This window comes from Mytilus galloprovincialis, chromosome 9, assembly GCF_965363235.1.
Source record: "Mytilus galloprovincialis chromosome 9, xbMytGall1.hap1.1, whole genome shotgun sequence".
In the NCBI taxonomy this organism is placed as follows: Eukaryota; Metazoa; Mollusca; class Bivalvia; order Mytilida; family Mytilidae; genus Mytilus; species Mytilus galloprovincialis.
In genome coordinates this window covers 22,590,162-22,608,603 of record NC_134846.1, presented here as the reverse complement: position 1 = coordinate 22,608,603, position 18,442 = coordinate 22,590,162, and the positions used below count along the sequence as shown (strand labels likewise).

Here is an 18,442-nt window from a genome sequence, read left to right as displayed (position 1 = left end):
TCGTTGTGTGCAGCTCATATTTTCTATAACTAGATACTTCGTCAACTCTGCATCAAAGCTTTAATGATATATTTTACTTAGCACTTAAGTTCTTGAAAATTCATTACGACACTGTCATGAAAGAGTGACCAAAGATACCAGAGTCAAATACAACATAGAAAACTTAAGACTAAGCAACAAAAACTGGGGGTGATCTCAGGTGCTCCGGAATGGTAAGCAGATCCTACTCCACATGTGGCACCCGTTGATGAGATACGTATTCTTAAGGTAAGAATTGATAGGTAATGGAGATAAGTATACATTGCATTAAAACAAAGCAACAGTAACTTATATATATTTTTTTATTTTTTTAATTTTTAATCCAAATGATTTGTTCTTAAATTAAAGCAACTTACTATAGTTTGCATCTCGAAAAAGGCTCATATTGCCGCCCTTAACACGTTTAAGGGAAATAACATGACATGAATTATCATTGATATTGTTATATTTATAAATTAACTGTTTACAAAATTTTTTGAAATACTTAGGCTTTTCTACCTCAGGCATAGATTACCTTAGCAGTATTTGGCAACACTTTTCGGAATTTTGGATATCAATGCTCTTCAACTTCGTACTTTATTTGGCTTTTTTAATAGTTATCAAAGGTACCAGGATTATAATTTAGTACGCCAGACGCGAGTTTCGTCTACATAAGACTCATAAGTGACGCTCATATCAAAATATTTATAAAGCCAAACTAGTACAAAGTTGAAGAGCATTGAGGATCCAAAATTCCAAAAAGTTGTGCCAAATACGGTTAAGGTAATCTATGCCTGGGATAAGAAAATCTTTAGTTTTTCGAAACATTCAAAGTTGTGTAAACAGGAAATTTATAAAAATGACCACATTATTGATATTCATGTCAACACCGAAGTGTTTTAAAACTTTTTTGGATTCAAGCGTCACTGATGAGTCTTTTGTAGACGAAACGCGCGTCTGGCGTATATATAAAATTTAGTCCTGGTATTTATGATGAGTTTAATTACAACCACTGGGTCGATGCCACTGCTGGTGGAGATTTATTTCCCCGAGGGTATCACAAGCCCAGTAGTCAGCACTTTTTGTGCTGACATGAATTATCATTGATATTGTTATATTTATAAATTAACTGTTTACAAAATTTTGAATTTTGTGAAATACTTACGCTTTTCTACCTCAGGCATAGATTACCTTAGTTGTTTTTGGCAACACTTTTAGGAATTTTGGATCTCAATGCTCTTCAACTTCGTACTTTATTTGGCTTATTTAAAAACTTTTTTGGATTCGAGCGTCACTGATGAGTCTTTTGTAGACGAAACGCGCGTCTGGCGTATATAGAAAATTTAGTCCTGGTATCTATGATGAGTTTATTTATATTGGTTCTCCATAGGCACTCAATCCAAATTTTCTAATTTCAATTAACAGAGAAACTATGAAAGACAGAAAAGCAAAGACAGACAAAAATAAAGAGAGGCCAAATATACAAAAGAGACATCCAAACTCATTAATCGAAATTAAACAGACATTGCAATGGTAAAACAGTTAAATCTAACTGTCATACCTAAATTATTCACATGACGTGTCAGTTTTCATGTCCTTTCATTTGTTTGTTCTCATCTTAATTGGTCTAAAATGTATGTTACTTATTTGATATTACTCTGCATTGATTGAATAATAATCTAAAATATGATCTGAAACTTAATAACGTTGTAAAAATAAAAAGGATTTTCAGACTTCCCAGACATCTACATCCGGTTTTATAAAACGGTCGTCTCTAAGCATGAATTTCGTTTACTTTGTATTTCGCCGAGTACATATAATTTAAATACTACAACAAGAAAAAAACCAAGATGCTACATGATATAAGTTTTTGTTGCTCAGTCTTTGCTTTGCTGTTGTGTTTTGTGTACAGTTGTTTGTCTGTGTGTCTTTTTATATTTTAGCTATTTGAGCTGAAGATATTTGCCATTAAACAATTTTGTTAACTTACCTATCAAAAAACATAATCATAAAATTTAAATGTTATAACCAAAAACATGTAAAATTGATATCATATAAGAATGCACTTTTAAAACTAAATCAATTTTGTTAATATAAGTAAATAGTTTTATTAGTAAGGGAAATTTCATAACATAGTGTTGTGTCACAAGTCTTACATGAAATACGGATTTTTTTAGTGTTATTAAATTTGCTGTTACAAAATGTTAAAAATTATTATAAATTAAGGAATGTATCTCCCTCATGCAAAGCTCTGATTCCTTTCACGGATTTGGCTATACTTTTTGGAACTTTTGGATTTTACATATGTTGGCCACGGGCATCACTGAAGAGACATGTTTTGTCCAAATGCGCATCTGGTGCAGAAAAATTGGTACCGTTATTGTTATTACACATATCCTGTCCATGTTTTCTTTATTGTAGTCTGAAACCTTTGTGAATATAAAGGGAAGAGACTGTGACGAATGCTGGTGCTCTAATGGAACAATTGAATGTTATCCGTTCACATGTCTATCATCATGCCAATTAGTAAGTTTTGTACTTCGTTTGAGAGTTTCACTTGCATGACTATAAGATATTCATATAAAGAGTAAAAGTTAAAATATATACATCTATAACAAACAAATAGACCATTGTCATGTCATTTGGAATATCAAACTCAAACTAGGTTCCTATTTTAAGGATAATTGTGTCTAATTTTCGATATAAAATGGTTTACAAAAGAATTGGTTGTGCCAAATCTCAGTTTTAACAAAAACAAAACATATTTTACATAAACAAGGAAGTCACCAGTAAAACATATTGTGTTGACGTTGATTCGTATTCATGTGATCTTCATTTTGAAAATGGGAACATGTGGGGTGAGAATGTTCATGTTTTAAAAAAGACACAATGACAACATTGAAAAATTAAACAAAAGAAGCAATCGGTTTACATTATTTTGTTCATTGGAAGCTGGTGAGACATGAATACATAGTAAATGAATAATATTTGTCTCATTTTGTGATGTAAATATTCGATTACTACTTGTGAAAATGTGAAGGGATAACATTAGGGTATTAAAAGGCATTGGTCAAATAACTTTTATTTTATGCAGCAAACCGCTTTACGGTAAACATAATAGAAAATGCAAGCTTAACATCGTCCTTTATCCAAGGCGATACAACCACTGTATGCAGACGCTAATGAAAGGTTGAAAATTCACTATAGGGAAGCTGATATCATCAGTTCAGTTCTTAATCGATCCTAATTATAAATTATTATGCGATAGTCATGGCAGACTTAAGTGTTATAGTTTCAATGCAACACATGTTGTTTTTTTTTATCATATTTTCTAAATCATAGGATGAAACGGAAGTTGAGGACCGAACATCCTGTACCTGTACATGCGGAAAGACATGTGCATATAACGAGTTCCGTTGTGATGACGCAACGTGTATACCGATAGCCAAGCAATGCGATGGAAATTTTGACTGTGCATCATTTGAAGATGAAGATTACTGTGGTACGTTTTACATACTTAAATGTATGCAGGTGCTCCGAAAGGTTAAGGAGTTCCTGTTCCACATGTGACACCCATCGTGTTTCTCATGTTATTACAAACCCGGTAAATAGTCTTAATTGGTAGGTCAAATTCGTTACAGTACGGTCAACACAATGAAAACAATCAAGACGAAAAAAAAGACGAAAATATTTAAAATCAAAACAAATCAAACACTTCAACCATTTTAAGGTGGCTCGGGCCTATTCGAAGTTTCTATCAAAAGTGCCATATTTTTTTGTTATTTTATTCTTCACTGAAAGTGAATCAAATTGGTCGAAAAAAATAGGGGGTCACGGACCATTTAAGCTAAAAATTTTACTTTTAAACAGATATGTAAAAGGGACCATTTTTCAATGAAATGATAGGGAAAATAGAGGTGTTGACATATTTGTATCGGAATATAAAAAAAAGGCTCTATGACACTTGGTCCAAAACTGTAATATAAAAAACTGAAATATAGTTTCAAACAATATGCAAATAAAAAACATAGGTCACCGATAAGGAAAAAAATATATATTACCTTAAAACCCAAATTTTGGCGGGAAAATGGTGAAAAAGGATGAAATGTCATTTTGACCCTTTAACAAATACGGATAATAACGAAAATATTATATAAGTCACATAACTTCAATGCTTTAACATTTCTAATCAATCAAAATATTTAAAAAAATTATATCGAATTTTCAACAAATACTTTTTGTAATTCATGCGTGAAATTATGCGCAGTCGAATAGTCCCGAGCCACCTTAAAGGGTTAGTTTTTTAGTTTGTCATTTTAAGTTAGAACTACTGTTTAATGATTTTAGTGACAAGTGTATCATAACATATATCTATACAATTATATACATAGCGATTTAATATTTACACCCGGCCCATTGTACCTATATGTCACATTAGCAATATAAAATCATACATACATACAATAATATGTAGACTGGGTTGACATTGGTAAGAATATAACTTTCAATTGCAACAGGTAAATGAGAGCATGCTATAAAAAGATAGACATTGAAAAAGTCCCCCTGTAGTTCCCGGCCTTATTTGTTGTAATGTGTAGAGCTAATGTTTGGAGTTTACCTTTATTTGATTGAACGTCCCCATTCAAACTGAACGTGGCTGTGTATTTATATATCTAAGACAATCAAATCGACCACCCTTTTAAGCATAGGTTGAACTGCTGAATAGGGTATATCATACATACCGATACAACAAGCAACACTACACAAACCACCCATTTTACCAAAGGGCTAGTTAAGTTGACCGTTACGTAAGATCTGTGAAATCAATAACAAAGGATACATTTTGTGATGATTTGGAAGATTCAATTGACCTGAAGATAATGTTCGCCTCTGTAGTATCGTCTGCTCTTCTAGAACTTGGAATATTTAATCAGTGCAAATGACTGAAATATATAATACCCATATAATCATGACCATATGCATTACTGTAAGAAAACCCATTAATGAGCCATGAAATATACCCATTAAATTAGGTCTATTTATTACGGTTACATTTAATGTGCTAAATTGCCATTAAATCGATCGTCTTGCCATTAAAAAAATGAATATTAACCCTTAAATAAAGCCATGAAACTTGGAATAATAGCCATTAATTATAAGCACTAAATTTTTTCATAAATATATTAATGGGCATGAATTTGCCAGATAATGGCCATTAATTTCTATTTTATAACAGTTAATGGGCATGAATTATGTTTTCAACATTTTAATGTGCATTAAATGTAACCGTTATTAATAGCACCATTTTTTTCTATGGGATTTTTAATGGCCATTCCTGCATTTTAATGGCAATTTAAACGACTAGATAGTCATAATAGTGGGCATTAAAAAATAACCATTAAATTTGGCATGAAAAAGTAATGATACATCTATAAAAGAATGTAATTGCCATTATTATCTCCATCGATGGATCATTTCTTCTTTATTGGCCGGTTTGTACTTTAATGATGTGTTTGTATTTTAATTGCCATTTAACTCTTTACAAGCCACAAATTAAACACTTTAATGGCTGGCTTTTTACTTTAATGGGCTGATAATTTACACGATTGGCATATGCATATTAAAGCAGATGATCATGAATCCTTCCAGAGTCAAATATATACACCTTACAATCATTTCATTAAGTAATTATAATTCATGTATAATATATTAGGATTCCAGAATTAATTGTAAAGGGGAAAGGGGGGTGTCGGAAGGCACTGCTGAATTAATTGTAGGGACTGTAGAGGTTGGAAGGCTCTTCTAATTGAGTTTGGTCGGTGGTGGTTATTTAAGAAAGATAACCTGAGCAATTAATAGAAATATTCAAATTTATGCATGGTAGGGTCCAATTTAAAGTACCGCCCCCTTTAGAAATGGACCAAAACTCAAAAACCCAATTTTGATCACTGTACCATGAAAATATTATCAAAGTCAGATGACACAAGGCCTGCCAGTGATGTGGACATCACCACGAAAACTTAACCCTGTTCACAAATCCATGAAATGAGATCGAGGTCAAGTGAAAACTGTCTGACTGGCATGGAAACCTTGCAAGGTGTACACTAGTCCAAATAATAATGACGTCGGCAAAGCTATTTTTTGGGGACGCCTTCCTACGACGTTATTACGTCTGGACTTTGAGAGCATATTTTTGGGGGAACTTTGAGACTCAACATTTGCATGCAATTTTCATTGCCGGCTAATAATTTTACATAATTTCAAAGTCCTACCTTTTTTTGTGCTTATTTATGCAAAATATTTCCAGAAACATCAAAAAGAAATGATATAATAAGATACGATTCCATTTGCGGTTGGCAAATATATGTTTTGCTTCTGTATTCAGCTTTCAAAATCGTATCCCATAATTAAGAAACGTCACATCCAGCGAATATAAAATATTAAAAACGATGGACCAGAATTTCCGCAACGTTCGATTAACATTATCCGGAATTTCGGGTCTGTCAAAATTTACAGAGTTTAATCCATTTTCAAATATGTTCTTTGCGACCAACCTTGCAAGTAATAGTTTTTCTAAAAAGCTTGTCGTATTTGAGCTGATCATATTGAGACGGCGGTTTGTGATCGGTTTGTGGGTATAGTTTTTTTTATTGGAATCTTGCACTCCAAGCAATATGGATATATAGTGTTTTTTTCCTGGTTTTTTTATTTTAGTTGTAGTTTTTTTGGTTGATCAGGGTTTAGATAGAAGGAGACTTTATAGTCACATATGATAATATATAAAATTAAAAACCAATTGTTCAGAGAACAATGGAAAGTCTTTCCACTAGTAAAGATCTATTATGATATTGAATATGAAAAATCAGTTTAAAATGTTAGTTCCTATGACTTTATGATGTATTAATATGAATTTAAAGCAAAGGTCAAAATCTAGAACGTCCTATAAACCTATGACCTTGACCTTAATTTCAAGGTCACAAACCAAGGACCTTAAATCAAAAGATCATAGGTCTTTAATATGTTTGGTTAAAGAGTAATATCACTTTACGCGTAATTTTAAATGTCAGATGAACAAAAACTCCCATTTATTGTCTGCGCACCCTTTCAACCAAAATATACAAATAAGGGCATGTTGCAACTAACAATTTATGAAAAATTATTTGTCAATATGTCATACGGTATTTGAAATCAGTGAAAATAAGCTAAAATCAAAATTTAGAACATGATCTTGACCTTTGACCTTGACCTCATTTTCAATTTTTTTGGACCAAGGACCTCAAAACTTAAGACCATAGGTCTCTATCACTTATGGTTTATCAGTTAGAAATGCATATCACTTAAATCAAATGAAAAAGGGGGAATAACTCTCATATGGAGTCTCCAAAAAACTTCAGTCCAAATGAATAGTCTTATCCTGAAGATGGAACGAGCAATTTGGTAAAATAAATTTGTCGTAATCTTTTACGGTTGCGAAGGAGTAGTGGCCACAAGGAAAACAGTGTTTGGGGAAATAACTCTTACACCGTAAAGTATTTTGTTACGCTGTTATAAATTTTTAAAGCGAATAATCTATGTGATATCATATTCCAAATATGTAAGCGTTATGAAACAACAATACTAGGCAAGAAAAAAAATTAGGTGGAAGAACAAAAAAATAATAATAATAATCAGAACAAAATCAATAGGTCTTTCCACGGAAAGGTGGAAAGACCTAATTATTATGTCATATGTGATTTCATACATTTGTATTTATATAGAGTAGCTAGAGTAGCAATACAAGATCTTTTTTCTTTGTTTTGTTAGGTTGGGAATTAGTTGTTTTATCTAAATCTGAAAATATAGCTCTAAATAAGAATTGTGAAGGAGAATGTAATAAGATGAACAGCAGCATTCAAAAATATTATTTCCATCATGAAATTCATCACGGTACAGGAAAAATTATTAAATAATCTAGCTGTAATCGTTCAAGATCATCAATGTTGAAAACCGATTCGTCTTTCGGTGTTTTGAAAGGAAATCCAAAAAGTGAAGGTTTCTTCGGATGTTTTTTTAAGAAATAAGTAACTTCCTTCATCATAAACGCTCAAGTTCAGGTTATAACTCTCATGCATGTATAGAAACATTTGTAGATCCAGTGTTTGACCCTGGTTTCAAACTTTGATACTGTGGAAAGGACAACAAACAAAAAATCTTATATAGTAATGGAGAACCTGTCAGCTATAGCTAGGAGTATGGAAAAGACATGAAATGGGCATTAATATAAAAATCATTTAAAGTAATAGACGTTGATTTATAAATTAGGCTCGTTAATGGTCAGTAAAATGATAACATTTAAATAATGTCAAGTAATGGGCATTCATATATAAGTTATGTAAAGTAATGGGTCCTTATATAGGTCTTGTACTAATAGATGGTCATTAAAAATAAAACAAGTCATAACATTTATTTGATTTAATTTAGTGGCCATTAGTTTGATATTATTTACAGAAAAAATAATGTCCATTATTATCTTAATGCCCATTAATCTCGTGAAGAGAGAACTATTTCAGTCAAATGAATGAAAAAGTAATAGTAATTTCATTAATGCTTGCCATAAATCTTTATTTTAATGGCATATTTTACAAAACTATTAATTATTTTCTGACAAAAGGTAATGGACGATTTTAATGGATTCATGAGATTTAATGGTTTGTTAATGGTATTTTAATGGTATTTTAATGGAATTTTAATAATTTGGTCTGCAGTAGTGATGTACACTTGTGTAATAATTTTACATCAATTTTTTTAATAATGAGTTTTATATTTTTAGTAACACCTGCTCCAACACCACCGCCTACAACTGTACCGATACCAACACTAACATCACCCTCAATATCAGCAGTGACCATCAGCAGTTAGTATTTATTTTGATATCTATTTACACTTGCAAAGATAAAGAGTAATATATCGTACAAATTCGAAAGATGAAAAACATGAACCACGGCTGATAATCTACACACGCAGAACATTTGGTTCTGCAATGAAAACCGTGAGAGGATTTTACGGTTGTGCTTGACTGGAGTAATTGTCACCGCTTCAAACGGTGTGTACACCATATCCATGGACCTAAACAAAAGCTAACTGTAAACTTGTAGGTCCGTTAATAGAACCATTTCAAAATTTTAATGTAATTTTTTTTCGGCAATTTGTCGTGGGGCAACTGATTTTGAAGGAGTTTAACTCCATGTACAACAGTAAAGGATACATGTATCTCTTTGTTAAAGTATTCACAACAGCATGCCTTATACATGTTATCAAACATTAAAAAAAACTATAATAGATAGATAGAGAATTAATTCATATAAATGATGAAAAAGTTCTACTTTTTGGCGTATTTGCCTTATTACTTAAACATTATCATAGAAACATAGAAACTAAAAAAAAAAATAAAAAAAAAGATCAGCAATACGAGTTCTATATAAAGACAAATAGAAGAAATTGTCCAATTAATCCTTTTTGTAATTATTGCCCTTTGATGACTATTATTACAATTTCATGAATTTGATTATGCGTTTTACCTTTTACATGTTAAATGTTAATAACTATAATAGATAAATAGACAATAAATTCATGAAAATAATGATCAAAGCAAGATCTACTGACAAGTCGATTAATGCCGATATAGTAGAAAGACTGTCACTCTTTGTAAGAGTGATATCCCTTAAAATATGAAATGTTTTAAACCAACATCTGTGTTTTGAGCAAAAAATTAAAAAAGAGAAAATGACACTTAACAGACTAAAAGATAAGCAATACATGCAATACATGATCAACAAAACAGATTGTTGTCATGAATTCTTTTATTGTCAAAACGTTGGAGAGTGTTCTGTGTTGAATATGCATATACATTTGTGGACCAAGGTGAGCGACACATGCTTATTTGAGCCTCTTGTTATTAAATTTTATTATGTTTGGCTATTTTCGGTAATATTATAATATGTAAAGACAGTACAAATAGCTATAAATATTCAGCAAATTAGATCAACATGATTAAAATAGTCAACTGACCACTTAAGGAGGTATTGCCCTTAAAATGTTTATTTTAACCTTTTTTGCTGAAAGGCTATAATGTTTTTTTAATTTTCTACTCTGAAAATACTTAAAACAACTCTTTTCAATAGAACATAGGAGTCAAATGAAGTTTTTGGCTTTCATCTCTAAAACTAAAGCAAAGAGAAATAAAAGAATTAAATAGGTTTAGATTTTCATGTCAAGTCATCTACCGGCGCGGGCAACTTTTTGTTGGGGTACTCTCCAGAAATAGTAAATTTTTAGGACATTGCACAGGTTCGACTTAATAACTTTCACATTGCTATTTACACTTCTCTCTCTCTTATATCTCTCTCTCTCTCTCTCTCTCTCTCTCTCTCTCTCTCTCTCTCTCTCTCTCTCTCTCTCTCTCTCTCTCTCTCTCTCTCTCTCTCTCTCTCTCTCTCTCTCTCATACATGTCATAAGCCTCTAGTGTTTTTTTTTATCCATCAATGTATGCAATTTTAAAAACAAAACAAAATATATGAATTTCGAGGATGTGAAAACTAGAAACATTCCATCACTGAATAATTAAAACTTCTACTCTTAAATCGTATGACACCTCTAGAAATAGTTTTTGTAGGTCTTCAATTTACTGATTGCTTATTGCTTAACTTTCATATCTCGCTTAACTTGATAATAGTATCCAAATTCACCTGACCGATGATATTTACAGGAACATGTCAATACAAAGGTAGACAATATACCACAGGCCAGAGATGGGCCGATGGTTGTGATTTCGTCTGTACATGTATAGATGGAATAAGCGGTCAGTACACATGTGCAGAAAGGTAAGAACTTGTTTAAAACCACTAAACCATGTTAGATATAGGAAAACTGTTCATAGCAAAATTATTATGAATGCATGTATCTTATAAGCGACTAATTCCAAAATATGTTTTGGACAAATAATTGATTTTGCTTATTTAGCAATTTTGTCTGTTATCTTGAAACTTTGAAGGACAAAAAATATGAACAGAATAAATTATCAGTAAACATGCATCTTGAAAACAGGCAGTATGAATGCAATAACCAATTATCTTCTTATACACATATCAGTTGTGGTTGGTTGCTGTATATTACATTAATTTTACTTTTCATTTATTGCTGAATATAACATTTACCTTGCGTATGTTCTTTTGTTCTTTGATCAGACTATGAGTTGTTTTACATTTTGGCACATCGGGTTCATTCACAGCTTTCTATGCAGTAAGTGATTTGTTTATAGTTGACTGTCGCACTGTGTAAATACAGTTGTTTCTTAACCACGCTCTCTTTTAATCAACCCTTCTTATAGCTCTTCAACCCAGATCCTTGAACTCACCGGACGATTTAACATGTGTTGAAGATAAGCTCCTGTGCATGGTAATATAGAATTGTTTGAGGATTTTCTCGCATTTTTCATGTTTGTACTGGAATTTTGGTTTGCTATTCTCTGCAGGGATACGATCTGCAATCTCTAAATTTGAGTATTGCTGTTACACCACCATTATTTTACCAATAAAAATTCCACCATAGAGCCAAGAGTGCTGAAATTGGAATTAAACATAAACAATTCATCCATCATAGATTTTAGTATTAAATGCCTTCAACAACCGAATGTCTACTTATATTATGTAAATTTGCTTGAATTATCATAAATGTGTTGTTTTCATTATCTTATTTCAGATGCCCAAGATACCCACAGATTCCACTAAACTGTGTTTTAGTACAAGATATAATAGATCCTTGTTGTACAATTCCATCGTGTAGTACCGTAGCACCGACACGGATACCAACATTCAGTGAGTTTTATGTCTCCTGCAAGATGTTTTTATGTATTGAGAAATGATTGAGAAAAGAATTAATCAAAGCTAGTACGATTAAATGCTTTGATTTTGTTTTAAAATTACCTAAAGGTTTTACTACTGATAAACAAAGGCTGTAAATAAAATCATTTCAATATAGAATTGAAAGTAAAGTACTTCTATTATATTTTTTTTTATCTTATCCATGATTTTTTATAAATTTATTTCATACATTTGTAGGTTTAAATATATATAATGATCTGGTTGTTTTAAGGAACTGATCCAGTTTGTACTTTTTGTCGACAATTTTTTTCTTCAAAAGTCAAATCATTTCGGAATGAAATGTATACTCACTTTATCTTGGCTTAACAGGTCTCATTTATTTATACTCACTTTATCTTGGCTTAACAGGTCTCATTTAGTATGACCCTAGGAATCAATTGTTTTTTGTCTTTTAGATGTGTGTATCAGGAAAGGAAAAGCTTACACTCAAGGACAGAAATGGTTCGAATGACAGAATTTGTGTTTGTGAAGACGGTAAAACTGGACATTATTCATGTATGGCTAGGTCAGTTTGAAAAGTTCTTTAAATAAATTCATCAAAATAGTTTTTTTAACATTTTGATAGAAATTTTTTTTTTATGAAAAATAAAAACTGTGGGCACTTCATTTTGAATGACAAAAGTATGAAACAAAATGCAAATCAATGAAATACTAATCCTCTGGACATATGCATCAATCGAATATTCAAAATTGATATATAAAAAAATTGTTGTGCAAAAAAGCTTATCATTTCACATGTTAAACATGTTTCTTTCAAGAATAACTCGCTTAATTGGTTTCTATTTCCTTTTATAGATGTCCAACCTATGCGACCATTTCACCAAACTGTATTATGGTAACTGATCCATCAGACCCTTTGTGCTGCCAAATTCCACAATGTACCAGTCCAAATAAGTCAACCATTCCACAAGAATCATTTGTGCAGGGCGCTGGACTCGATCTAACACCAATAACAAACTTGCAACAAACACAAGGAGTTGTGAAGACACCAATACCACAACCAAACCGTAACTCCACACCTTACCCAGGAGGAACCTATGCACCAGGCATGATTCAATCACATATTTCAACTCTTGTACCAAATCCAATTTTGACACCAAACCATCCAACTCCACAACCACAACCAAGTAAGTTTGTACTGTGAAAACTGGTTAAACGAATCTTGCATAAATCGAAAACCTGGCTTAAATAAACATGCTCTTAAGGCCAGGCGTATCAAATTGTGTGCTTTGAAAATTTAATAAAACCGAAAACATTGTCAAACTGAACAAAATCGTAAGTCCAAAAAAGGTTTGGTTTAAACAGTGTTCGCTGTATTTGAAAACTGTTGTTATCAAATATAAACCATTTTAACTTAAATAACTTGAATTCTGTTAGTGTATTATTAAAAGACCCCAAAATATATAAAAAATAACACTTTTTTATCGCACATTAATAAGTTTCCATTGTTTTTTAACATAACAACTTTTCAGAATACCTTTTATCTCTTTTATTCTTATTTGGACCACACTGGATTGGATGGAGATTAAATTAAAACTGCCCCTCGGTGACGTTATATCTAGAAAATTGAACATCTCAAATACAAATGTGGTTGATGATTAATGATAATCACTGTTCATTTAATAGATTTTGAGGAAATTTAGAACTTGACAAGATTTATGGAGAATCTAGTTAAAAGATGTGCCGCCGAAATGTCTAAAAAAAAAATCTGACATTGGCAAACAGGGGACTATTCGGTTCAGCAGTCGCCTTCTTTAAGATTATTGACTTTGATGATGATTTTTTGTCATTTAAAAAAAAAATCAAAATTATACTAAATATGTAGAAACTTAAACAAGCAAAAATAATCAGCGAAACGAGATCTACAAGACGACGGAAATCGTCACGCAACTCCTTTGCGGAGTTATTGTCCTATAGGTTGCATTTCTGTAAATACAGACAATGCAATTTTACATTGGAACTTCCTTTGCGGCTAAATGGAGCCTCGGTGGCCGAGTGGTCTAAGCAGTTACTACTGTAATCACAAGCCAGTCAACTCTGAGGTTGTAAGTTCTAATCCTGCTCGTGCAGGTGCACTCGATTGCAATCTAAATTGACTAGGATTGTCAGTTTTCCTATCGGAGGTCGGTGTACTCCGGCTTCCTCTTCAACAAAAGCTGGCCGCCACGAAATAGACTATTATGCGGTGTTTAAAAGTGGAGTTAAAACACCAAAAGTCAAGCCAAAAATCAAGATTGCTACTAAAACTGTGACACTTTTACTATGAAGGTTCGTGAAAAATTATATCCTAATTTTGTATTGGTAACAGTCCCAAGTTATGTCTATATGAAATGAAACATAGAGATTTTATCTGGGAACCAGTATGTAAACAAATTAAATTATCTATGAATATCATATATCTCCCCAAAAAGAGGTGTGGTTTGATAAACAGCTTAATTTACAAAGTGCAACCTTTAATGTCAAATTTCCATTGTTTTATATTCCCGGGCTTGTATTTCCTATCGTGATTTCTTAGATAGAGGATTGCTGCTCACAAGGAAGCTATTAAACCAAAAGTTCCAAATGGTGAAGTTGAAATCATACCTTCATAAATGTTACGGACGCCATCACGAGTTGGTTGACCGTTATGAAATAACTGTTTCACAGATGATATCGGATATGTTCCTTATGTCGTAACTACAATACCCTCCTCTTCTCACGATTGTGACATACCGAATTAGGCTATTTACCGGATTTGTAATACCATAAGCAACACGATGGGTGTCACATGTGGAGCAGGATCTGCTTACCCTTTCGGAGCCCCTGAGATCACCCCGGTTTTTGGTGGGGTTCGTGTTGTTTAGTTCTCTTTGTTTTGTCTTCTGAGCTACTTTTTTGTCTATTTGTCTTAAGCCATGGCCTTGTTAGTTTATTTACGATTTATGAATTTGACCTTCCCTCTGGTATCTTTTATCCCTCTTTTACAGAAAACCTTTCTGAAACTATAAACCAAAAATCACACTTGGTAACAATCATCATTGGGGTGTCTATTTCAACAAATGTGTTCTCTGACCGTACTGGACAAACAATGTAGCCGACATGACTAAAAAATGAACATAGTGCAAAATTCAAATTTTGTCTATTTTTCATAATAAACGAATAGAGAAAATTTGACAATGGTTGAGATTATCCTTTGTTGAATATGCACTCATAAGACCAATGTTAGCGACACTGGCTCTAAATATATATATATTGATGGTCATAACTTTTCTCTTAGATCCTACTTTTGTCTTTTTTATTAATGATGTAGTGTTTTCTGGTTAAGGGGAGGGGGAGGGGTATAAAACACTTGATTGCTGCAATGCTTTTAAAAGCTGTAAAAAAATAGTAATCATAATAGAATAATTCAATTTTCAACTTTGAATTTTTCGAAAAACTAAGGATTTTTTTTTATCTTAGGCATAGATTACCTTAGCCGTATTTGGCACAACTTTTTGGAATTTTGGATCCTCAATGCTCTTCAACTTTGAACTTGTTTAGCTTTATATATATTTTGATATGAGCGTCAATGATGAGTCTTATGTAGAGGAAACGCGCGTCTGTCGTACTTATTATAATCCTGGTACCTTTAATAACTATCAATTCCAGTGGCATCGACAATTCATTTTCTAAGTGGACTGTTATCTGACTTTGTAGAATAACACCTATGCATCTGCGTTTCATTTTGTGTTTTTACTTAAATGTGTGATAAATGCATATTAACTATAATAATTTGATCATTTTTCTCTTGAATTTTACATTATTTCGATAATAATGAGAATAGAAATTTAAAATGTGCGGCACTGCCTAGAACAACAATCCGACCAAAGCGCAGAAAACTTCAATACAATTAATGGGTCTTAAACACAGCAAAATAAATCCAGCACCCAAAGGTGTGCTTTAGCTGGTTCCTAAACAAAAATGTGTATTAGGTCAGTTAAAATGTACGCCACACGTAACTCCGAAACATATACATGAATTAAAATTAAAACATATACATTGATATATGAATGCCTTAACAAAGGTTAGAGGGGCCTGACTGGGGAAATGCGCTAAAAAAGAATTAAATGATTACTTTCTTTTGCTTTTAGTATCAATAGCCCCGACAACCAGACCAACAAATGTGGTGATAACAACACTGAAAAAACAATCAACACCACCAGTGACCATTAACAGTAAGTATAAAATTTTATATTTACATAAATATGCGAAGATAAGAATAATATAAAAAAGCTTAGGCCAGGTTTTGACTTTTTTATTAATGATATGGTGTTTTCTACGGGGGAGGTAGAGGTATGAAAATCGATCGATTCTTGCATTGTTATCAAAACCTCTAAAACAAAACAGTAGTCATAATAGAATAATTCAATTTCAGGGGCATCAACATTTCATATGCATCTAGAAAAAGTATTACCTTGAACATTGATTTTCATTTCTTTCTGCAGGTCATAACACTCAACAATTTGATAATATCAAATCATCGTCCACAATTACAAGGACAGAAACGTCTGATCCCAATGTTCATAATTCTGGACAAGAAAAAAGTGAGTTGATATCGAGATATCACTGTGTATAAAATCTTGAATACTAATTGAATAATAATACTACATGATAAATTATTGTAATATTGACTACCTTCGGTCACTCAGATAGATTGTCTACTAAACATTGTTAATTTAGTAGAATATTGTTCAATAAGACGTTTATCTCGAATTAAAAAATAAATGCATCGTTTGATTATTTGTCATGTACAGAATATTAGCAAAATATAATAGGTAAACCGAGGATTAACTTGACATCTTAAACCTACGTTTCAAATTTTAAACATTTCCGTCAACGTAGAAACTATTTGTATACGTATTATGATGTTGCTGTATTTGTCTCGATGGACTACATTTTTCTTCCGACCCTGAATTAGAACACATGTTTATGTACCACCCCAAGAGACTGTCACAGTTATTCAGTGGTTGTTGTTTTCTCCTATATATCATAGTTTTTGGTCGTTCATTCTTTTGTACATAAATTAGACCGCTAGTTTTCAAGTTTGATTTATTTAACATTTGCCATTACGGAGCTTTGAATAGCTGACTATGTGATATGGGTTTTGCTTATCGTTAAAGGTCGTATGATGACATATAATTGTTAATTTATATGTCATTATTTGTTCTGTGGTGGAAAGCTGTCGCATTGTCACACATTACACATCTCTTTATTTTTATATAATATTACATTTTGATATTGAAAAAAAAACCATTGTGTCGCATTTTACCGGAGATTATGGTTTATACATGCATTATTTTTAATCTTTTAGTACCTATTGTTTAGTTTATAAAGCACACTTACATGACTTACTAGCAACATGATGACAATCTAAATTTAAATATACAATGTTAAATAAAATAGTCAAAGGAATTTATTAAGTTCAAAGTACATAATACCATAAAAAATATATTCTACAGTGTTGCAAAAAAAATGTTTTATTAATCGAAATAAGTTATTGTAGTTTATATCGATGAAGTTAGAAAATGTTTATCACATACAAATACGATACTTTTGAATAAGGGCTTATTTTATAGACCTTATTTATAACTACGACAACTATAGGTGCTTCAGAGAGTTTTAATATAGTGGTGTTTGCATTTTTCTTTGATGGGTGAAGGTTTGTTTTAAAAATAATATTTTGTGAAATAAATTACTTCAAAAAAAAATTCAAAGCAATTGCAAACAAGGTTTTTCTCCTCTGAGTTGTAAAAACATTGATTCATGTATTTTGTAAAACATCAAATCAATAAATAATTAGCTTTCAGGAGACATTATGAATGTCAAACTCTAAGCAGAATAGAACTAACTTAACAAATTTGCCATAAACTTTCAGTCTTACTTAAGAAAGTGAAGATGGAACAAAATCAATGAGATAGGCTTTGGAAACCAAATATTTGCGAAGAGAACATAATTTGTTAATTTGACTCAAACAAATACACATTCAAGTATTTGTTATTTGGTGAAATCTTTCTCTGAAATACTATTTATCACATTCTTTTCTTTGTTTCAACAAACATTCTAACACATAAAAGTCAATCTGTTAAAAGATTTGCAAATAAAGAAATCACCTCATCCAATGATGTCACAAGTACGTCTCTGATGACGAAATAAGTCAAAATATGGACATTTTAACATATATTTTAATCAACTTTCACTACATTATCACATCGAAAACTTTTTAGATTTTATGGTCAAAATGATGAGTTAGTGGACTAATTCAAAATTTTCTTAAACAAAGTAGATTTTGGCCCTGTTGATTGTCATGCCTTTACCATTTTCAAAACATTTGAGGTTTTTCTAGAGTTTTTAATATATATTATTTTCTTTGTGATTTGTTTGAAAACATTTTTATTTTTCAACTCTATCAACAAGTGTTTCGCATAGTTTTATAAATTATTTTTTATCTATTTGAACTTTTTATACACTCAGAATATGTAAACACTAC

At 31.7% G+C, this 18,442-nt stretch overlaps 1 protein-coding gene across 1 annotated transcript; it reads left to right on the top strand.

Moving 5' to 3' along the window:
- The first annotated feature begins 8,219 nt into the window (after positions 1-8,219).
- LOC143046518 (uncharacterized) lies at positions 8,220-17,318 on the top strand. The gene is made up of 8 exons (XM_076219673.1): positions 8,220-8,247; positions 8,828-8,911; positions 12,149-12,159; positions 12,333-12,442; positions 12,733-13,064; positions 16,047-16,130; positions 16,401-16,499; positions 17,311-17,318. The coding sequence occupies exons 1-8, from the start codon at positions 8,220-8,222 to the stop codon at positions 17,316-17,318; spliced, it is 756 nt and encodes a 251-aa protein (XP_076075788.1).
- Positions 17,319-18,442: the final 1,124 nt, after the last annotated feature.